The 23162-nt window shown below is 47.3% G+C and overlaps 1 protein-coding gene across 1 annotated transcript in view; it reads left to right on the forward strand.

Moving 5' to 3' along the window:
- LOC137335847 (poly(ADP-ribose) glycohydrolase-like) overlaps positions 1–22052 on the forward strand; it is a 43249-nt gene extending 21197 nt beyond the window's left edge. Inside the window, exons 8-16 of the mRNA XM_068001317.1 lie at positions 659–738; positions 1759–1819; positions 5426–5501; positions 9403–9550; positions 11106–11184; positions 13245–13353; positions 18280–18385; positions 19157–19285; positions 20139–22052. Coding sequence (XP_067857418.1) covers positions 659–738; positions 1759–1819; positions 5426–5501; positions 9403–9550; positions 11106–11184; positions 13245–13353; positions 18280–18385; positions 19157–19285; positions 20139–20254 — 904 coding nt within the window. The 3' untranslated portion in view covers positions 20255–22052. The remainder of the gene's footprint in view (positions 1–658; positions 739–1758; positions 1820–5425; positions 5502–9402; positions 9551–11105; positions 11185–13244; positions 13354–18279; positions 18386–19156; positions 19286–20138) is intronic.
- Positions 22053–23162: the final 1110 nt, after the last annotated feature.

The raw sequence follows: 23162 nt of genomic DNA on the forward strand, positions 1-23162 counted from the left end.
AAGCTCAGACTGAATAATGGCCACTGGGGTAAGGTACCAGAGGGTGGGCAGAGCCCGTGGAACCCATTCCCCAGAACGAGTCAGTGCCTTCACGGGGAGGGGACGTTGAAAGCATATTGAGACTGCAGCTTAATCGAAACGGCCCAAGACTTTATATTCGTACTGGAGACTGGCTGACCCCCCGTGGCACTGCTCACAGGGTTGGATCGAAGTTGTGAGGTTTAGCTGCCAACCTGGCCGTCCCCTTTTAAGCCCCCTACCCAGGTACTCTGCATGGGGGAAGTGGTCTGAACAGGCACATGCGGAGATCAACACGAGGCTGATTGCTGAGGGAAGTTTCTCCCTTTCCAACAGCAGTTACTGGGTAATGATCAGGAGCTGAGAGTTTGCCCCTTTGCCAGCCTAAGGATACTGATCTTTGTTGTAGTGCCTTTGCCATTACTCCAAGCTGAAATCAGCTAACTCCCTGCAGGATGGGGCTTGTTAATGGCCAGCTCCTGCCAGGTTATCGAGGCCAAAAAAAAAGCAGAAAATGACTGGTTCTCTTTTTATATTTTTGACACTTTGACATGTGATTGTATGTGTGTCAGAGGCAAGACGTTGACATCTATCTGGGGTCCTACAGCCTGATGACACACTGTATCTTGTTTTTCCACAGGTTATTTGCGATCCCTTCATCCAAAACGTTTGAAAAGCTGAAGACCATTTTCTGTTATTTTAACACGGTTACAGAAAACAGTACGTATCGCATTTGGTTTTGACCTTTGATCCTTGTCTAGGCCACATCCTAAAACTGAGCCCTCCGTCTTGGAAAAACATGTCGTAACCTGGTCACAGGCCCGATTTGCCTTAATGTGAGTTAATGCGGTGTTAGTTTGCCCAGTGTGCAATGTTTATCTGATTCTTAATCAGCCCAAGATTTCAATCTGAATAGAGACTGGAGATGAGATATATCACACATCCTTTTGTTGCTCACAAGCCTCACTAAGATTGATACCATTCATCACCTCCTCTGCTACTTCGCCCTCTTTCCCTAGCCCACCAAGCCAAACCGCCACCCACCCCAGTCCTGAACCCGGTATGTTTCTCTCCTATCTCCCCTCAAGCCCTCTCCAACCTCGTCTTGTCCATGAGGCCCACCTCCTGCTCACTTGACCCCATTCCCACTGAACTGCTGACCATCCAATTTCCCTACTTGGCCATCATGCTTGCTGACATTGCAAATGGCTCCCCCTCCTCAGCGACCGTCCCCCTCCCTTTCAAAACTCCCCTCTGTCCTTGCAAACTGCCGCCCCATCTCCAACCTCCCTTTTCTCTACAAAGTGCAGGCTCTCTGAAAGAACTATCCACTTCCTCCCATCCCCGTGCTATTGCCCCACACCCTTTTACATTTTTTTTCTTTTTCAAATATTTATCCACTTCCCTCTTAAAAGCTGCTATGGACCCTGCTACCCCATTGTTTCTGTCCGTCATTCCACGTCCGAGAACCCTTCCTCACCTCCTCTCCCTTTGTTCTTTTGATGATGATCTCAACTTTCTGCCCTGTGGTTACTGAGTTGCATTCTCTGGAACTAAATCATTTTGGTTCTGGGATAATGAAAGGCCACATGTTCACAATGATGACTGGAGTATAATTATGCATATCGATCAATCCCAATAGATTATGGGACTGGGTTTATATTTTATCATTAATAAATGAGTGGAAATCTTCTCAATCTTCACAGTATTTAACAATAATCTGCACCTTCCTTGTGGTAGTGCCCAAAGGACTGGTTACATTCCAGAGATGTTGCCTGAACGATGACATCCAGTGGAAGAGGTCAGTAAATTTAATATTCTTCGAAAGCTGCAGACTAAAATGAATCAGTTTTGTCAATTCTATAACGTTCCCAAACCAGTTTCTTTTGTAGAATCGTAGAATCTTACGGCAAAGAAGGAGGCCATTCGGCCCATTGTGCCTGTGCCGGCTCTTTGAAAGAGCTGCCCAATTAGTCCCACTCCCCTGCTCTTTCCCATAGTCCTGCAATTTTCTCCCATTCGAGTATTTCTCCAATTCCCTTTTGACAGTTACTATTGAATCTGCTTCCACCGCCCTTTCAGGCAGTGAATTCCAGATCATAACAACTCGCTGCGTTTATTAAAAAAAAAGTTTGCTCATCTCTGGCTCTTTTGCCAATTACCTTAAATCTGTGTCCTCTGGTTACTGGCCCATCTGCCAGTGGAATTGTTTAATGTTAAGTCATTTAAATTAAATCTACCCATAAAATAAAGTTAAAATCTTATGTCTTCTCACACTTCCTGTCTACAAAACCTTATTTCCTGTTGTCATACGTCCGTGCCCAATTCCTGTTCCCAATATAAATTCCCCTGTTCACGTTCATAATGAAAACTGCATTTTAAACTTGTCATGCTGTAATTACATCCTCCCACCTGCAGTGCTGCTGTAGTGTCTCAGTCCTCTTACATAACAAAACTTACGTCAATTTATCAATAAATAAAGTATATAAAAATGAGGACAGAGTGTGAGACTTTAAGTTGGAGGTCGGAAATATGTTTGCACACGCTGCAATTATCCCTCGCCACCTAACCTCGCTTCACGTGGTCTTAACTCCCTATGTGCAATACCATGAAGGGTCAACTGGAAATTAGCAAAAGTGGCGTGTAGTTTTTAAGTTCATTCAGGGATGTGGGTGTCACTGGCAAGGCCGGCATTCGTTATCCATCCCTAGATGCCCCTTGAGAAGATGGTGGTGGGCCGCCTTTTTGAACCACTGTGGTGAGGGTACTCCCACAGTGCTGTTAGGTTGGGAGCTCCAGGATTTTGAACCCAGCGACGATGAGGGAACGGTGATACATGTCCAAGTCGGGATGGTGTGTGAGTTGGAGGGGAACTTGGGGGGTGATGGTGTTCCAATGCACCTGCTGACCTTGTCCTTCTCGGTGGTGGAGGTCGTGGGTTTGGGAGGTGCTGCTGAAGAGGCCTTAGAATCATAGAATCATAGAAGTTACAACATGGAAACAGGCCCTTCGGCCCAACATGTCCATGTCGCCCAGTTTATACCACTAAGCTAGTCCCAATTGCCTGCACTTGGCCCATATCCCCCTATGCCCATCTTACCCATGTAACTGTCCAAATGCTTTTTAAAAGACAAAATTGTACCCGCCTCTACTACTGCCTCTGGCAGCTCGTTCCAGACACTCACCACCCTTTGAGTGAAAAAATTGCCCCTCTGGACCCTTTTGTATCTCTCCCCTCTCACCTTAAATCTATGCCCCCTCGTTATAGACTCCCCTACCTTTGGGAAAAGATTTTGACTATCGACCTTATCTATGCCCCTCATTATTTTATAGACTTCTATAAGATCACCCCTCAACCTCCTACTCTCCAGGGAAAAAAGTCCCAGTCTGTCTAACCTCTCCCTGTAAGTCAAACCATCAAGTCCCGGTAGCATCCTAGTAAATCTTTTCTGCACTCTTTCTAGTTTAATAATATCCTTTCTATAATAGGGTGACCAGAACTGTACACAGTACTCCAAGTGTGGCCTCACCAATGCCCTGTACAACTTCAACAAGACATCCCAACTCCTGCATTCAATGTTCTGACCAATGAAACCAAGCATGCCGAATGCCTTCTTCACCACCCTATCCACCTGTGACTCCACTTTCAAGGAGCTATGAATCTGTACTCCTAGATCTCTTTGTTCTATAACTCTCCCCAACGCCCTACCATTAACGGAGTAGGTCCTGGCCCGATTCGATCTACCAAAATGCATCACCTCACATTTATCTAAATTAAACTCCATCTGCCATTCATCGGCCCACTGGCCCAATTTATCAAGATCCCGTTGCAATCCCAGATAACCTTCTTCACTGTCCACAATGCCACCAATCTTGGTGTCATCTGCAAACTTACTAACCATGCCTCCTAAATTCTCATCCAAATCATTAATATAAATAACAAATAACAGCGGACCCAGCACCGATCCCTGAGGCACACCGCTGGACACAGGCATCCAGTTTGAAAAACAACCCTCTACAACCACCCTCTGTCTTCTGTCGTCAAGCCAATTTTGTATCCAATTGGCTACCTCACCTTGGATCCCATGAGATTTAACCTTATGTAACAACCTACCATGCGGTACCTTGTCAAATGCTTTGCTAAAGTCCATGTAGACCACGTCTACTGCACAGCCCTCATCTATCTTCTTGGTTACCCCTTCAAAAAACTCAATCAAATTCGTGAGACATGATTTTCCTCTCACAAAACCATGCTGACTGTTCCTAATTAGTCCCTGCCTCTCCAAATGCCTGTAGATCCTGTCCCTCAGAATACCCTCTAACAACTTACCCACTACAGATGTCAGGCTCACCGGTCTGTAGTTCCCAGGCTTTTCCCTGCCGCCCTTCTTAAACAAAGGCACAACATTTGCTACCCTCCAATCTTCAGGCACCTCACCTGTAGCGGTGGATGATTCAAATATCTCTGCTAGGGGACCCGCAATTTCCTCCCTAACCTTGGCTTGGTGAGTTGCTGCAGTGCATCCTGTAAGTGGGACGCACTGCAGCCTTGGTACACTGGGATGGAGAGAGTGGGTGTTCCAAGTGGTTTTAATGGCCAATAGCCAGTGCTGTCAGGGCAGGTTCAGTGATCCAGCATAGAGCCTGGCCAGACGGTAGAGTTTCTTTGTCGAACTGCTTACCCAGAAATTTCACTGCCGAAACTCTCATCTCGCGATCTTCCCAAATCCACCACTAGGGCAGCCCGACATGGCTCAGATGAGAGCTCATTGCCGAGTCGTACAGAGTTGGAATGTCAGCTGGGAGCAGCAGTAGGGGCGCTACATGTCGTTGCAGCTCCTTTTCACGCAAAGGGTAGTGGAAATCTCGAACTCTCTCTCCCCCAAAAGGCCGTGAATGCTGAAATCTTCAAGGCTGAGATAGATAGATTTTTGTGAGGCAAAGGGAAATCACGGGATATGGAACCAAGGCGGGTAAATGAAATTTACAGGACAGCCATGATCCAGTAGAATGATGGACGAAGCTCGAGGGGCTGAATGGCCTACTCCAGTTCTGATGAAATTGGCCAGGGTTTCTGCCCTTGAGCACTATCCCGCGTCCTCCTCCTGGAAAATGCTTGTGTGAACGTCAGGTGAGGGCAAAATGGGGCTTGGCTATGATGTCCTCCATAGATTGTCTGATCACTTCGGCTCGGTATCAGTGGGTGACCACTGCCAGTGAGACCCAGGTGAGAATGTCAGTGACTTCAGGAGACCAAGAGCAGGGAAATTGGGGGAAAAAATGTTTTAATTTTTTTTTAGAAAGTGCTGATTTGTAATAATGTGCCATTTTGCAATGTTGCCCAATGCCGACATAACAAAGGCAGTTTTCCACCATCTGTTCCAATGATTGTTTCTGGTTGTTTCAGATCTCCATATAAGCTGACTAAACTTCATATCACCAGGAAGGGAACAATAGAAGAGCAGGGTGGTGACATGCTGCAGGTAATGCAGGACTGGCACACGCTAAAATTTAACACCGCGTATTATATTTTCTTCACTGTCCACAATGCCACCAATCTTGGTGTCATCTGCAAACTTACTAACCATGCCTCCTAAATTCTCATCCAAATCATTAATATAAATAACAAATAACAGCGGACCCAGCACCGATCCCTGAGGCACACCGCTGGACACAGGCATCCAGTTTGAAAAACAACCCTCTACAACCACCCTCTGTCTTCTGTCGTCAAGCAGTATTATATTTTCTTGCATCATTCACACAGGCTCAAGTACAGTTCACTGAAAAGATTTGTGCTTAAGATATGGCAGAGCAATTAAACAAATACTTTGGTTCTGTCTTCATGGAAGAGGACACAAATAACCTCCCAGAAATGCCAGGGAACCAAGGGACTGGTGAGAAGGAGGAATTAAAGGAAATTAGTATTAGTTTAAAAAAAATAGTGCTGGAGAAATTAATGGGACTGAAAGCCGATAAATCCCTCGGACCTGATAATCTGCATCCCAGAGTACTAAAAGAGGTAGCCATGGAAATAGTGGATGCATTGGTTGTCATCTTCCAAAATTCTATAGATTATGGAACAGTTCCTGCAGATTGGAGGGTGGCAAATGTAACCCCACTATTTAAAAAAAGATGTGGAGATGCCGGTGATGGACTGGGGTTGACAATTGTAAACAATTTTACAACACCAAGTTATAGTCCAGCAATTTTATTTTAAATTCACAAGCTTTCGGAGGCTTCCTCCTTCCTCAGGTGAACGTTGTTGGAAATGAAATCCTCGAAATGAAATCGCATTTATAATTCACAGAACAATGCTTGGTGATTACAGACAGTTTTTTCAACTGCCCGTTGCCAAGGCAATCAGTGTGCAGACAGACAGGTGTTACCTGCAAGGTCTCTGAATATTCGGAGATCTTGCAGGTAACACCTGTCTGTCTGCACACTGATTGCCTTGGCAACGGGCAGTTGAAAAGACTGTCTGTAATCACCAAGCATTGTTCTGTGATTTATAAATGCGATTTCATTTCGAGGATTTCATTTCCAACATCGTTCACCTGAGGAAGGAGGAAGCCTCTGAAAGTTTGTGAATTTAAAATAAAATTGCTGGACTATAACTTGGTGTTGTAAAATTGTTTACAATTTAAAAAAGGAGGGAGAGAGAAAACAGGGAACTACAGAACGGTTAGCATAACATCAGTAGTGGGGAAAATGCTCGAGTCTATTATAAAGGATGTGATAACAGGACACTTAGAAAATATCATTGGGATTAGACAAAGTCAACATGGATTTATGAAAGGGAAATCATGTTTGACAAACCTACTGGAGTTTTTTGAGGATGTAACTGGTAGAATAAATAAGGGAGAACCAGTGGATGTGGTGTATTTGGATTTTCATAAGGCCTTTGACGAAGTCCCACTGGTTAGTGTGCAAAATTAAAGCCCATGGGATTGGGGGTAATATACTGGCATGGGTTGAAAATTGGTTAATAGACAGGAAACAGAGTAGGAATAAATGGGTCTTTTTCGGGGTGGCAGGCAGTGACTAGTGGGGTACCGCAGGGATCAGTGCTTGGGCCCCAGCTATTCACAATATATATCAATGATTTGGATGAGGGAACCAAATGTAATATTTCCAAGTTTGCCGACGACACAAAACTAGGTGGGATCGTGAGTTGTGAGTCGGATGCAAAGAGGCTTCAGGGTGATTTAGACAAGTTGAGTGAGTGGGCAAATACATGGCAGATGCAGTATACGTGGATTAATGTGAAGTTATCCACTTCGGAAGGAAAAACAAAGGCAGAGTATTATTTAAATGGTGATAGATTGGGAAATGTTGATGTACAAAGGGACCTGGGTGTCCTTGTACATGAGTCACTGAAAGCAAACATGCAGGTGCAGCAAGCAGTTAGGAAGGCAAATGGTATGTTGGCCTTCATTGCAAAGGATTTGAGTCCAGGAGCAAGGATGTCTTACTGCAATTATACAGGGCCTTGGCGAGACCACACCTGGAGTATTGTGTGCAGTTTTGGTCTCCTTATCTGAGGAAGGATGTCCTTGCCATAGAGGGAGTGCAGCAAAGGTTCACCAGACTGATTCCTGGGATGGCAGGACTGTCGTATGAGGAGAGATTGGGTCGACTCGGCCTGTATTCACTCGAGTTTAGAAGAATGAGAGGGGATCTCATTGAAACATATAAAATTCTGTCAGGGCTAGACAGACTGGATGCAGGGAGGATGTTTCCCCTGGCTGGGGGGGGTCCAGAACGAGGGGTCACAGTCTCAGGATACGGGGTAGGACATTTAGGACTGAGATGAGGAGAAATTTCTTCACTCAGAGGGTGGTGAACCTGTGGAATTCTCTACCACAGAAGGCTGTGAAGGCCAAGTCACTGAATATATTTAAGAAGGAGCTAGATAGATTTCTAAACACAAAAGGCATCAAGGGGTATAGGGAGAGAGCAGGAATATGGTATTGAGATAGAGGATCAGCCATGATCATGTTGAATGGCGGAGCAGGCTCGAAGGGCCGAATGGCCGACTCCTGCTCCTATTATCCATGTTTCTATGTTAATGCGTTGATCGGAGAGATGTTGAGCTTTGGCTAAAGCTGAAAAGAGCCCATCTGGTCTGGCCCCCCCTTCCTGGAAGTATATGAATCAGAGCCCCCTCAATAGTTCCACAACACAGCCCTCACATTGGGGGAGGCCACATATCGGTACAGGAAACCATGTGGGAGAACATCACCAGCCAATCAAGACACCCAATGGCAAGACAGGTCAACCCTTGGCACCCCACCCATCCCTCATGGTCACTGCCAGTAAATGATGCTGAGCTGTACAACACTAGTGTCCACTAGAGAAAGGGGTCAGGAGAAGGACTGAAGGAAGGAAACTGGAAAATGAAAGCTGTGTTTAAAGCGAATGCTAAAAATGAAAGATGCGATGGGGTGCGGCATGGTTTGACAGCGTGCTGGTGGGATCGAACTTTGTCATTTTATTTCCCTGCCACCTGGCTTGTGAAATCACACAGTGCTTCCACTGGATGTCAGATCTACCCAATCCAATGACCAAACTGGGGATTTTTAAAAAATTCGTTCATGGGATGTGGGCGTCGCTGGCGAGGCCGGCATTTATTGCCCATCCCTCATTGCCCTTTGAGAAGGTGGTGGTGAGCCGCCTTCTTGAACCGCTGCAGTCCGTGTGGTGAAGGTTCTCCCACAGTGCTGTTTGGAAGGGAGTTCCAGGATTTTGACCCAGCGACAATGAAGGAACGGCGATATATTTCCAAGTCGGGATGGTGTGTGATTTGGAGGGGAACGTGCAGGTGGTGGTGCTCCCATGTGCTTGCTGCTCTTGTCCTTCGAGGTGGGAGAGGTGGCGGGTTTGGGAGGTGGCACTACAACACAGAAGGAGACGTGCATAAAATAACCACAAGAGATGCTTTGGTTGAAGAAGGCCGTTTGACCTCATTCTCTGAGAATACCAACCCCACTGTTTTCCCATTACAGTATCCAGATGTTTTTTTTTCTCAAATGAATCCAGTGTCCTGTCCCCAACCACCCTTCCTGCCAACCCATTCCAGCTGTTAATCACCCTCTGTGTGCAAACAAAAAACTAATTCTTCTGTTCTCAAAAACAGCAGTGACAAGCTGCACTTCCAAGAGGAAGTCATTGGCTTTAAAGAACTTTTGGGACATCTTGAAGATGTGAAAGACACTACATGCAAGTTTGTTCCTTCTCTCTGGTTGGAGGGAGGGACAGACAGAGTTCTGATACTGAAACATGGTTATTATGGGTACCAAGCTAACAAACTATCCTCAAGTTATGTGCTGTTTTCCATCCTGAAACGATGCCCGGTTCGACCGATAGCCCTGTTGTTGATCCTAGGTGGATTTTGCCGCTGCAATGGTGGGAGGTGGAGTTCTCGGCTCTGGCCTGGTCCAGGAGGAAATCCGATTTCTGATTAACACAGAGCTGATTGTGGCACGTCTCTTCACCGAGAAACTGGAGGCGAACGAATGTCTGGTTATTACTGGTGAGGTTTCAGCGCTGTTGACATGGTTACTTTGTTCAAATAGTTTGGGATCAAGAGAGCTCAGGGTCCGAGATTAAAAACTGGAAGATGCTGGAAATATACAGCAGGCCAGTCAGCATCCAAAGGAAAATTAATAAAAAAGGCAGGCTAATGTTTCGGATGGGGTCCAACATCTGGACTGCATCTGGTCAACATCCCGTTCGGAACATTTCCAGCATTCCCATTTTTTTTTAGCTCTAATTTGGGATTTGTCTGGATTTTGTTAAAATAACATTGTGGATGACTGGCTCAGATTGCTGCAGCTCCAAACTTTGAAAGCTGAGCGAAAACAAAACAATCACCACCTGAAGGGACACAAGCAGGCGTGGGCCAGCTCAGGGGGGTGATCCAGTGAGCAGCTGAGCTGTATGAGGCCCGGAAGATCCCAGGACTGCAATCTCAGCTGGGACGGTGGCAGGAACCTGGCAGCTTCGGTGGTCTTTGTGCTGCCTCAGCGCAGCTGGCTGGACCTGCCTCCCTCCCCCTCCCGACTCGTCTCCCTGCCTTTAAAAGCCTCCTTGAATCCTGCCTTTCCGCCTGTAGTTTTTGCTTCTCTCTCCTAAATTTTCCTCCACCGCTCGGCCTCTGTCCTGCCACGGGACGTTTGCTGCATTGAAGCTGCTGTATAAAATGTACCATTTTTAGTTTTTTTTTAATATATATATATATATATGTTCATTGTCAGGGTGTGGGGGTCAAAGGCAAGGCCGGCATTTATTGCCCATCCCTAGTTGCTCTGAGAGGGGTTTGGTGCAACTGAGTGACTTGCTGGGCCACTTCAGAGGGCAGTTAAGAGCTAAAGGATTGGACTCACATGTCGGTCCAGACCGGGTGAGGACGGCAGGTTTCCTTCCCTAAAGGACACTTGTGAACCAGTTGGGTTTTTGCGACAATCATTTTTACTGATACCAGCTTTTTATTTACAGATATTTTAAACTGAATTCAAATGTTAAAACCCCGTGGTGGGATTTGAACTCACGTTCTCTATTATTTGTCCAGTCCAGTATCATAACCACTACCCCACCGTACCCTGGCAGGGGGAAAAGAAATATCAGCTACCTGGCGACCCCTGCTGGAAGTGAGAGTGCGGATATCAGCTTAGAACTGGATTGGACTCAGCTGTGATGCCCTCCACAGTCAGATAGCTTGCCAATATTCACACTTAAAGAATAGTCAATTGGATGAGGTATTGGAGGGCGAATTCCACCCACCACTGTGAGAGTCAGCATCTTCAGGAGAGATGGGAGAAAGGAACAACAGTCTAGCTCTAACTCCCAGGGAAGGGTGGGTGAACTGAAGGGCCAGTTAATCCCCGGGATTCTCCTGCCTGTCCATCTGCAGGTCAGCGAGCGTCGGTGGAACCTGCGAGGTAGATCCCCCCGCCCACTCCAGCCCACCCTCTGGCGTAGGGATGGTGGGAGGCAATCAGAGACACCGCACAGAAAGAGGGGAGCGAGAGGGAAGCCATTGATGTACAGCTGACAAATTCCACTGATACCAATCATCTGACTTTCAGGAGCGCAGCGTTACAGTGAATATACAGGATACAGTGACTCGTACAGATGGCAGAGGTCTTACATTGAGGAGACTCCAAGGTGAGTGACATTCCATTCAGGTAGAAAACATGGTGTGTGGGTGTAAGAGGGGGCATCATAATCCTTACTGCTCCAAGTGGAGAGCTGGAGCCCTCTGTCCTGTTTGTGCTTTGAGCAACATGTTGCATGAGAGAGTGATTTTCAGAGTTCGCCATCAAAGCATCTGAGCGCACTTAGAACTCCCGCAGTCTTTTAACATAAACAACCTGCCCTCCAGACACCCGGCAATGTCAGCTTGGCTCGGTTAGTCGTACTCTTGCCTCTGAGTCGAAAGTTGTGGGTTTAAGTCTCAATGCAGGACGAGGGCACATAATTGTAAGCTGACTGAGGTGCTACCTGCCTGTTCAGGTGGATGTGAAAGATCCCATGGCATTATTTGAAGAGCAGACTGGAGTTCTCCCGCTGTCCGAGCCAATATTCCTCCCTCAACACACACCACCAAAAGTGGATTTGTTACAAACTGGATAGCCCGGTGGTGAAAGATAGAATACAAGAGCCTGGTCTTCAGTTGCTTCCAAGCCTTTATTCACAGAGTTCCACATTATCCCCACACGACACCCCAGATCAGCTCTCTTATAAATGAAAACAAGGGAGTTCTCCGTTGATACACACCACCTGAATACAATTAACACTAACTGATATGAACTACATGGATACAATTAACAGGATTAACTGGTTATTCATCGCATTGCTGTTTGTGGGATCTTGCTTTGCACAGATTAGCTGATGCGTTTTCCCAAAAGAACTGTGACTCCAAAGTATTCCATTGACTATGAAGTGCTTTGGGACATTGCCGAGATGATATGAGGTGTTACATCAACGTGATTCAGCCTGACGGTATCGGTCTCATCAGGTGTTGGGACTCCAGGTGAACACCAAGTGCGGAGCTGGATTCCCTCATTTTTAGGAATAGGAATTATGTACCTCCGGCTTTGGTTTGGGTTGGGCAAGAGTGGGGAAGAGTGGAGGTTTGTGGGTCCCTCAACTCTGCTCTGCCAGACCTACTTTCTTTAACTTTTTCTTAACTTGACCCCAAAATTGTTTTTTTATCAAAAGACTCTCAGAACTTGAGCTATTTCCATTGGGAAAAGTGGTGATTTGAAAGAAAAGATTTTAATAATGTAGATGGAAAACATGTCCCCGCACGCGGAGTGGTGAGAGGTGGAGGAGCCTCTGCCAAACACAGAGTGAACGCTGTGTCAATTAGCAGCTTTAATCGGAGAGGAGGGTAATTGTTGTGTTCACAAACTGAATGGAAGATTAGAGGCAGAGGCCAGTGACAAATGGGACACGATGTCTCCAGTGGACGAGACTCCTGTAGGGTACAGCTGAATAATGTAGATTGTAGTGTCAGACAAATATCCTGACACCATGCTCAATAAAACGTCAGGTGTCAGTGAGAAATCTCAAAGGCTGTATCCAACCTTGTTTGAAAATGTCGCAGAGATTTGTCACCTCCCTCAGGAGATGAGAGGGCGGAATCTATGCCAGGGTCCAACTGATCTCAGCCAGGTCAGCGGGAGGGGCACTGCAACTGGTCACGGCTGTGGGGATAGGAAAAGGACAGTTAGCCAGGGTTCCCACTGTGTATGTGTGCGTGTGCACACGTATGTAGTGTATATGGGGGGTGTGTGTGTGTGTATATCGGTGTGCATGTGTGTGTGCACAGGCCATGCCTCACCTCTGATGCGCTCTCATGGTGGAATAGCTCACTGGCATTCACTATCCAGGCTCACTCATCAATAACGGGCCCTCAGGCAAGTATGACCAGTACCCGTGGAACCCTATCCCGGTGAGGGAGTCACCACCTTCGGGAGAGAGAGGGGTGAAAGGGCAAAATTGTACACGGTCTGGAAGAAGAGGCCGTTTCTTGTCTGTAGTTTCATTTGTTCTGGAGGATTGCCAATGATTCAGTTGCTGTCGGAATTAAGTTTATTTTCACCATCGAAATAAATCACAAACCATGCCACATTACCACCTTTGGGAGGGGAGCGGGGAGTGACTTGTTGAGCGGTTTGTTCACAAACGGAAATATTCATCTCATTTCCATTTTTTTGCAGGGATTCGTGGCTGAGGCGCTGCACAGAGATAGTGGCCATTGATGCTGTCAACTTTCGGAACCCCCTGGACCAGTACGAAGCTTATTTCTTGGAGAGAGAGCTGAAGAAGGTAAGCCTTCAGACAGCAAGAACAAAACCCAGTGACAGTGCACCAGAAAACGGCCCCGTTCGGCACCCGCGTTCACACAGTTTGAAATAGATGCAAAGTGCGGTGTCAATCAGCTTTAGGGGAAGAGCAGGCCTCGACACACAGGACCACCGCACGGTGAGAACAGGCCACAAGTTCACTCCCGATCTTAACCACAGGCTTCAGGGAATCACAAGCCAGGCAGAATATCAGAGGGAGAGTTATCCCACAACACGTGACTTCACCCTGTGTGTTTTTAAATTTTCAGGATTCATTAAAGGACTGAAAGAGGAACAGTTTTATTCAGATTTAAAACGACATGCAGCAGGCCCTACAGACTTACAAACTCCATCTTGCGTCCTGCCTGACGTGCGATCTGCATCGAACCAGCTGTCCCATTGATACACGGATTGTCGTAAAAACCCATCTGGTTCACTAATGTCCTTTAGGGAAGGAAACCTGCCGTCCTTACCCGGCCTGGCCTATATGTGACTCCAGACCCACAGCAATGTGGTTGATTCTTAATTGCCCTCTGAAATGGCCTAGCGAGCCACTCAGTTGTAAAATCTCGCTACGAAAAGTCATAATAAGAATAAAACCGGACGGACCACCCGGCATCGGACCACTAGGCAACGGACACGACAACGGCAAAACACCAAGCCCAGTCGACCCTGCAAGGTCCTCCTTACTAACATCTGGGGACTTGTGCCAAAATTGGGAGAGCTGTCCCACAGACGAGTCAAGCAACAGCCTGACATAGCCATACTTACAGAATCATACCTTTCAGCCAACATCCCAGACTCTTCCATCACCATCCCTGGGTATGTCCTGTCCCACCGGCAGGACAGACCCACCAGAGGTGGCGGTACAGTGATATACAGTCAGGAGGGAGTGGCCCTGGGAGTCCTCAACATTGACTCTGGACCCCATGAAATCTCATGGCATCAGGTCAAACATGGGCAAGGAAACCTCCTGCTGATTACCACCTACCGTCCTCCCTCAGCTGATGAATCAGTCCTCCTCCATGTTGAGCACCACTTGGAGGAAGCACTGAGGGTAGCAAGGGCACAAAATGTACTCTGGGTGGGGGACTTCAATGTCCATCACCAAGAGTGGCTCGGTAGCACCACAACTGACCGAGCTGGCCGAGTCCTGAAGGACATAGCTGCGAGACTGGGCCTGCGGCAGGTGGTGAGCGAACCAACACGAGGGAAAAACTTACTTGACCTCGTCCTCACCAATCTACCTGTCGCAAATGCATCTGTCCATGACAGTATTGGTAGGAGTGACCACCGCACAGTCCTCGTGGAGATGAAGTCCCGTCTTCGCACTGAGGACACCATCCAACGTGTTGTGTGGCACTACCACCGTGCTAAATGGGATAGATTCAGAGCAGATCTAGCAGCTCAAAACTGGGCATCCATGAGGCGCTGTGGGCCATCAGCAGCAGCAGAATTGTATTCCAGCACAATCTGTAACCTCATGGCCCGGCATATTCCTCACTCTACCATTACCAACAAGCCAGGGGATCAACCCTGGTTCAATGAGGAGTGTAGAAGAGCATGCCAGGAGCAGCACGAGGCGTACCGAAAAATGAGGTGCCAACCTGGTGAAGCTACAACTCAGGACCACATGCATGCTAAACAGCGGAAGCAACATGCTATAGACAGAGCTAAGCGATTCCACAACCAACGGATCAGATCAAAGCTCTGCAGTCCTGCCACATCCAGTCGTGAATGGTGGTGGACAATTAAACAACTAACGGGAGGAGGAGGCTCTGCAAACATCCCCATCCTCAATGATGGCGGAGTCCAGCACGTGAGTGCAAAAGACAAGGCTGAAGCATTTGCAACCATCTTCAGCCAGAAGTGCCGAGTGGATGATCCATCTCAGCCTCCTCCCGATATCCCCACCATCACGGAAGCCAGTCTTTGGCCAATTCGATTCACTCCATGTGATATCAAGAAACGGCTGAGTGCACTGGATACAGCAAAGGCTATGGGCCCCGACAACATCCCAGCTGTAGTGCTGAAGACTTGTGCTCCAGAACTAGCTGCGCCTCTAGCCAAGCTGTTCCAGTACAGCTACAACACTGGCACCCACCCGACAATGTGGAAAATTGCCCAGGTATGTCCTGTCCACAAAAAGCAGGACAAATCCAATCCGGCCAATTACCGCCCCATCAGTCTACTCTCAATCATCAGCAAAGTGATGGAAGGTGTCGTCGACAGTGCTATCAAGCGGCACTTACTCACCAATAACCTGCTCACCGATACTCAGTTTGGGTTCCCACAGGACCACTCGGCTCCAGACCTCATTACAGCCCTGGTCCAAACATGGACAAAAGAGCTGAATTCCAGAGGTGAGGTGAGAGTGACTGCCCTTGACATCAAGGCAGCATTTGACCGAGTGTGGCACCAAGGAGCCCCAGTAAAATTGAAGTCAGTGGGAATCAGGGGGAACACTCTCCAGTGGCTGGAGTCATACCTAGCACAAAGGAAGATGGTAGTGGTTGTTGGAGGCCAATCATCTCAGCCCCAGGACATTGCTGCAGGAGTTCCTCAGGGCAGTGTCCTCGGCCCAACCATCTTCAGCTGCTTCATCAATGACCTTCCCTCCATCATAAGGTCAGAAATGGGGATGTTCGCTGATGACTGCACAGTGTTCAGTTCCATTCGCAACCCCTCAAATAATGAAGCAGTCCGAGCCCGCATGCAGCAAGACCTGGACAACATCCAGGCTTGGGCTCATAAGTGGCAAGTAACATTCGCGCCAGATAAGTGCCAGGCAATGACCATCTCCAACAAGAGAGAGTCTAACCACCTCCCCTTGACATTCAAAGGCATTACCATCGCCGAATCCCCCACCATCAACATCCTGGGGGTCACCATTGACCAGAAACTTAACTGGACCAGCCATATAAATACTGTGGCTACTAGAGCAGGTCAGAGGCTGGGTATTCTGCGGCGAGTGACTCACCTCCTGACTCCCCAAAGCCTTTCCACCATCTACAAGGCACAAGTCAGGAGTGTGATGGAATACTCTCCACTTGCCTGGATGAGTGTAGCTCCAACAACACTCAAGAAGCTCGACACCATCCAAGATAAATCAGCCCGCTTGAATGGCACCCCATCCACCACCCTAAACATTCACTCCCTTCACCACCGGCGCACTGTGGCTGCAGTGTGCACCATCCACAGGATGCACTGCAGCAACTCGCCAAGGCTTCTTCGACAGCACCTCCCAAACCCGCGACCTCTACCACCTAGAAGGACAAGGGCAGCAGGCACATGGGAACAACACCACCTGCACGTTCCCCTCCAAGTCACACACCATCCCGACTTGGAAATATATCGCTGTTCCTTCTTTGTCGCTGGGTCAAAATCCTGAAACTCCCTTCCTACCAGCACTGTGGGAGAACCTTCACCACACGGACTGCAGCGGTTCAAGAAGGCGGCTCACCACCACCTTCTCGAGGGCAATTAGGGATGGGCAATAAATGCCGGCCTCGCCAGCGACGCCCACATCCCGTGAACGAATAAAAAAAAAGATACAGAGCTGCCTATAAACTCTAACGGATATGGAACTTTGAGATTTGCTGAAGTCTGTCCGTCTGCTTGCCCATGTTCTGATCTCAATCACCCACCTGGATGACCATGGAGTACGGCCACCTGGTGTCCACTGGGTCGCTCGAACTTTTCCGCAACCAGTGGGCACCCCTGGACGTTGCTTCATTGATGCACGTTTCCGAATGGTTTAAATTCACACGTTTTAGTTTGGACAAGCCATCTGTGGTTCCCTCCTCCTGTCGGGTGGGGGCGCTTGGGGTTGCTTTCGAGGTTTTGGCCAACGTCACCCCCATTGGCCCAAACAAAAGAGGATACTTTATTTCCACTGTGTCCGTCCACTTCCCAACAGACAGTTTCACAGCAGAGGCCAGGCAGAAGGTTAACCACATTCATAGCCTGTGAACAGTGGTGGACGCAAGGACATCCCTTTGGGAGCAGGGAGAGAATAACTGATAGAATAATCAGCAGCAAAAGTGGAATCATTCTTTTTAATGACTTGTTCCGGATAAGATGGGGGGAATTATTTCCATTTCCTGCACCTCTAATCTCAGGTTGCTGGTATTTCCTGGTGCTGCCGACGCAGCAGCTGTTCAGTTATGTTCCACTCAGTTCCGAAAGGATCTTGCCCCATCTGGTATTGAACTGCAGAGAGTGGGGAAGATCCTTGGTTTGATATCTGGTCTGTGCTGAGTAAACTGGTCCCAGCCAAGGCAGCCTTCCCCTCCGTCACACACCTTCCCGACTTGGAAATATATCGCCGTTCCTTCATCGTCGCTGGGTCAAAATCCTGGAACTCCCTTCCTAACAGCACTGTGGGAGAACCTTCACCACACGGACTGCAGCGGTTCAAGAAGGCGACTCACCACCACCTTCTCAAGGGCAATTAGGGATGGGCAATAAATGCTGGCCTCGCCAGCGAAGCCCACATCCCATGAACGAATACAGCAAAAGTCTTGGGGCTGCTGCATTTGGACTCAGTACCCTGGGTTAGAGAGGGAACGTCATCCAGTGTTCCCCACTGCTGGTATCCAGCGAACACTGCTGGATAGCGCATGTGTGTGGACGGCAGGTTCAGTAAAGTCTGTGATGCCCACCCCTGTCAAATAGCCAGCTGACACTCACGGTCTGAGTTCACAGGTGAAGGCCGGTCACTTGGATGGAGTCCCGCAGGGTTGCCAGTGGGACTGTATCCAGTCAGGGTCAGCACCTTCAGAAGAGGGGACAAAACTGGAGAGTGAAAGGAGTGTACGACAGCTTTTTGTTCCCTTGGGTCAGATTTATTGGCTTTGAACCTTGTGCAGGGCCACAGTTTCCTTTAACACTCTGATCTCCTTTAAAGGCATTCTGCGGATTTTCACACCGTGTGCTACCAGACAGGCAACCTTTAACCGTTGCCACGGGCAACTGGGGCTGTGGAGTTTACAAAGGGGATGTGAAACTTAAAGGTTGGTTGAATCATTAAACTAACGTTGGTTGATTTGTTAAACTACCATTAGTAAAATTATCATGGAGTACGAAACCATTTCAAACAAGTGTACGTTTTACCCAGTCAACGTTGTGTAAACGCTGCCGTTGTAGTGCCAGCAAGCTGCTGCGGGTGTAGCTCCTGAGTTATTAGAAATTGCTGATCTCAGGAGGAACTTGGTGGCATTGGAACCCAGGACGAGAAGCGGATGGAGACGCCCAAATCTTAGCTGCGAATCCTCTGCTGCGTCCCGAATGCAAAATAAAAATCCACCAGCTACAAAGACCCAGGCACTTCCATCCTTGGGAACAATTCTCCAAACCCCCCATTCTGAGAGTTTATTCGCATCACTGCGATTGAATGAAGTCAACTAACAACTTACGTTTATATAGCGCATTTAACGGAGTAAAATGGGCCAAGGCGCTTCACGGGTAAATTGGTAATAAGGGGACGTAGGCTCCAGGATGAGACGAACGATCGGGAAGTTAGAAGAACTTTTAATCAAACAGAGGGTCATTCGAACATGGAACATTTGACCACAAGTGGACACTGAAGCAGAGCCTGTAACGTCATTTAAAAGGGAACTGGATAAGTATTCGAAAAGGAAGCATGTGAAAGTACACAGGAAAAGGGCAGGATTCGAGTGGATGGTTCCAGTTCAAGAGGTAGTCCCAGCACAGGCGGAATGCGCCTTGTGGCCTCCTCTGTGCTGTGATTATTCTGACTCTGAAATCGTGATTTCTTTTCACAGCTCTCATTCAAATAATGGCAGCTGCCCAGGCGCAGAAGGATGTGGTGTATTTTACTTTTGGGGACAGTGCCTTGATGAAAAGCATACATGAAATGCATCAGTTTCTGCAACAGAAGGACTTCACAGTTGGTAAGTGACAACTAAATTAGGGGGATGTCCGGTGTGAGGTAAGAGACGGCAGCAATCCCTTGGCTGAAGACAGGATCGGAGTTTTAATATTTTCCTCTCACCGCCCTCCAGCTTTGTGCTGGTGTATGGAGTAACAATGCCCTTCAGTTGCTCATTTTCGTGGCCGTTCTCCATGTATTTGACTGTGTGTGTGCGTGTGGGGGATGTGTATCACAGCTCGGCCTCCTCTCCTTACCCGACGTCCATTCACGCACTTTCTAGCAGACTATCATTGGCTGACTTTTCAAATGCTCAAACATTCGGTCAGTGTGTCGTCGTCACTGACTTTGTGACAGCTTTTAACGGTCAAGAAGAGCAGGAATACAGAGCCCATCAAATGGCATCAGTCCGGGAGGGGGTGACGGGTCCCTACACCACCAGTTTACCGGGACCTTAACCCTTGCATGACGGAGAGCTCCTGCAATGGCTCAGTTGCAAATTAATCTCCCAGTGTGAGACTGAGGTTTCCAGGAGGGTCCTAGGTTCGATTCCTGCTTTCGCCAAGTTGAACCAGGGCATTGGTGAGATGTGTATGGACAGACAAGACGTGTCAAAGGTAGGATCAGGTGCACATGTGAAGCCCCACACAGTTGAATCGCCTGCCAACACTTACTGTCCAGGCACACATTAACACTTCGGTAGGGGGGTGGGGGGAAGGCCGCGACTGACGTCCATGGGATTGTACCCCAACAAGCATCAGGAGAGGAGGGGAGAAATTCAAGTGGCAAAAATCCTCTCCGGTTCTCGAGCTGTTGGAGTGTAATGTATTCAGACTGCTTATCGGCCGGTATTCATTCCACTGCTTTATCCACAGGGCGACTTTACAACCTTTTGGAGAAGTACTCAAAAATAGATTTTGGAGGAAGCAAGGCTCGAGATCTTTACCAGTTCATTCAGAACAATGGGGACAGTTTAAAGGGACGAATTTGATCACCGATTGTGGACAAGACGTTCTGTTTAAAAAGTGGCCGCGAATGACAGAAAGAAGCCCACTGTGTTGATAAAGGAGCGATTCTTTAATTGTAATTCACTCATCAAATCAGTGCATTGCCACCACCGCCCCTTCTTATAAAAGGGGGGCCTAATTTGGAAAAAAAGTTTAAAAAAAAGAGAAAAAAAAAGAAAAAAAAACAAGGGGTTATAGACTTATTAAGCAGGCAGCACATGCAATAGTCATTAAACATACCTTTCAAAGACCGTACTTACAACTGAACCCTGCTGGTTTAGTCAGGGACTCAAACGTTTCATAGTTGCAAGCTGGATATACAGGTTGATCAGACCTCATCGAATCCTCGGTATCTGTTCAAACACCCGCTTTTTTTCTAACCCCCTCCGCGTGAGAATCCACACGTTTCTGTATTATAAAATTGTACAAAAGTTAAACCACAACCCCATATAAGGTGAATTTTAATGAGTTTGTCCCTCATCAATAATTGTAGTTTTCCTTACTTAATGAGTTATTTTTCTGTTGTGATAACGAGACCACTTACCGATAGTCTCACTCTTGTTACATATAATTGCTATTCTACTAAGTGAAACCTTTAATTATAAGTCTGTCTTTGATTGACTGGTATGGAATGGTACACGATCTCCTGCTTCTATAGAAACCCCAAATAAAAATGATGAATGCCCAGAGGTTTTACTTTGCAGAACTAACTATTTTTCCCTCTCTTGTTTTCAACTGATTAAAGTTCTCTGAAATATCTGAATGCACCCTACATGCCATTAATTAGGTTTACTGGTGTGATTAAACTGACCATTGGTTTAAGGTCACCCATCGTTTATCAGTTCATTGGTCACTGCTTCTAAATTGACTTAACCAGCAAAGGCTGAAGGTTACGATTACTACAATATAAAAGAGAAATCAGTAGCAGTATAGCATGAGCAGACTGCAGGGAAGTCTGATTAACTCTTTCCTTACAGGGTTAGGATTAGGGATGGTTTTACACAGATTGTGACAATGGCACATGATGAGACACAGATAGAGGCACTATAAATGGGAACTCTCTCCCTAGTCTGAAGTTATAAACTGAACTTACTGTCACCATAATGTATTTTTACACAGGTTCCTAAGGGGGTTTCACTTCATAATTGTTAAACGGACCTCCCTCCCAAATTTGTTCTTATTTTGACCTCCCATCTTCCACCTTCCGTAAACTTGAGCTCATCCAAAATTCTGCTGCCCGTATCCTAACTCTCACCAAGTCCTGTTCACCCCCCCCCCCCCCGTGCTCGCTGACCCACATTGGCTCCCAATCTTGGAACGCCTCGATTTTAAAATTCTCATCCTTGTTTTCAAATCCCTCCATGGCCTCGCCCCTCCCTATCTCTGTAACTTCCTCCGGCCCAACAACCTCCGAGATCTCTGCACTCCTCCAATTCTGGCCTCTTGTGCATCCCCGATTTTAATCACTCTGCCATTGGTGGCCGTGCCTTCAGCTGCCTGGACCCTAAGCTCTGGAATTGCCTCCCTAAACCTCTCCGCCTCTCTCTCCTCCTTTAAGACGCTCCTTAAAACCTACTTCTTTGACCAAGCTTTTGGTCACCTGTCCTAATATCTCATTTGGCTCGGTGTCAAATTTTGTCTGATAATCGCTCCTCGAAAGCGCCTTGGGACGTTTTACCAGGTTTAAAGGCACAATATAAATGCTAGTTGTTGTACACCCTGTAAATTGAGATTGAAAATCTTTCCCAGTCCAAATAAAAAATGTTAAAATAAAGTTTAAAATGGATGAAGATTTTTTTTTTGAAGGGTAACAGGAAATCTCAATACATTTCACCATTCACTGACACATCACCCCATGTAATGTCTGTACAACTGCACCAGGATAGAATCAAAGCAATGGACCGAAGCAGAGACCTTGCACCCTGACCCTATCTCTCTTCGAACAGTGCGTACAATGTGTGAAGCTGCACAGCAGCTGCCCAGATCACCGCCCGTATGGTTGGGGGCCAACTGATCTGCTTTTACATCAGGGTGTCTTGAAGTTTCTGAGACAGAGACCAGACACCCAGATTCTGCTTATAAAAACAGAAGTCCATTTTTTTTCTTTTGTTTCATGGGGTGGGGTGGGTTGGGTGGGGGGAGGGAGCATTAGCTGCTGAAGTTCTCAGTGAACTTTGATCAAAAGTAAATCTCACACCTCCAGCCATCATTGCGTCCTATTTCGCCCTGGCCCCATCGTTATGGATGGGCAGTGGAGGGTGAGGAGCAGAAGGTAGCAACCTTTCAATTAGATGGACTTCTCATTAGCTGCAGCATCCTCTGGGAGCTTCATACAAATGAACAGGGAGATGATGTTGAAAAGAGCTCCAGGCCGACATAAATGGGTACCAACACTGATAGACTAGGTTCCAACACGGGACAGCCGACTCTGATGCTGACGTTGTTTACGGATTAGTCTGAGTAACAATGAAATTGGTTTCAGTTTGACACAGCCGATGAACTTTTCAGTGCTTCCTATTCCTGACTTAGCGTGTGTTCACAAATCAGGGTAACGCTCATACTGGAGTGAAAAATGTCATCATCGTTTGTCGAGTCGACCAAGAAACCCCCCCCCACCTCCCCACTTTAGTGGCCATTCACAGGGTGAGCTGGGTTACTCCATCATTCAGAGTTAGGAGGAGGTGGGAAAGACAGAAATCCAGAACCAATACGCTCACTAAGATTTCAGTCAAGTGGGCGTGTGAAACTTTCACACTTTAAAAAGACATCCTGCAGTACAACTTTAGATTGTACCCTTCCCAGACTTGGGCTGTCTGGAGAGAGCATTTTGAGCTGGATTAGGCCAGGGTGAAGAACTGATGGGTACAAGGCTGTCTTCGCCGTTGGGAGCAG

Source organism: Heptranchias perlo, chromosome 20 (assembly GCF_035084215.1).
Source record: "Heptranchias perlo isolate sHepPer1 chromosome 20, sHepPer1.hap1, whole genome shotgun sequence".
In the NCBI taxonomy this organism is placed as follows: Eukaryota; Metazoa; Chordata; class Chondrichthyes; order Hexanchiformes; family Hexanchidae; genus Heptranchias; species Heptranchias perlo.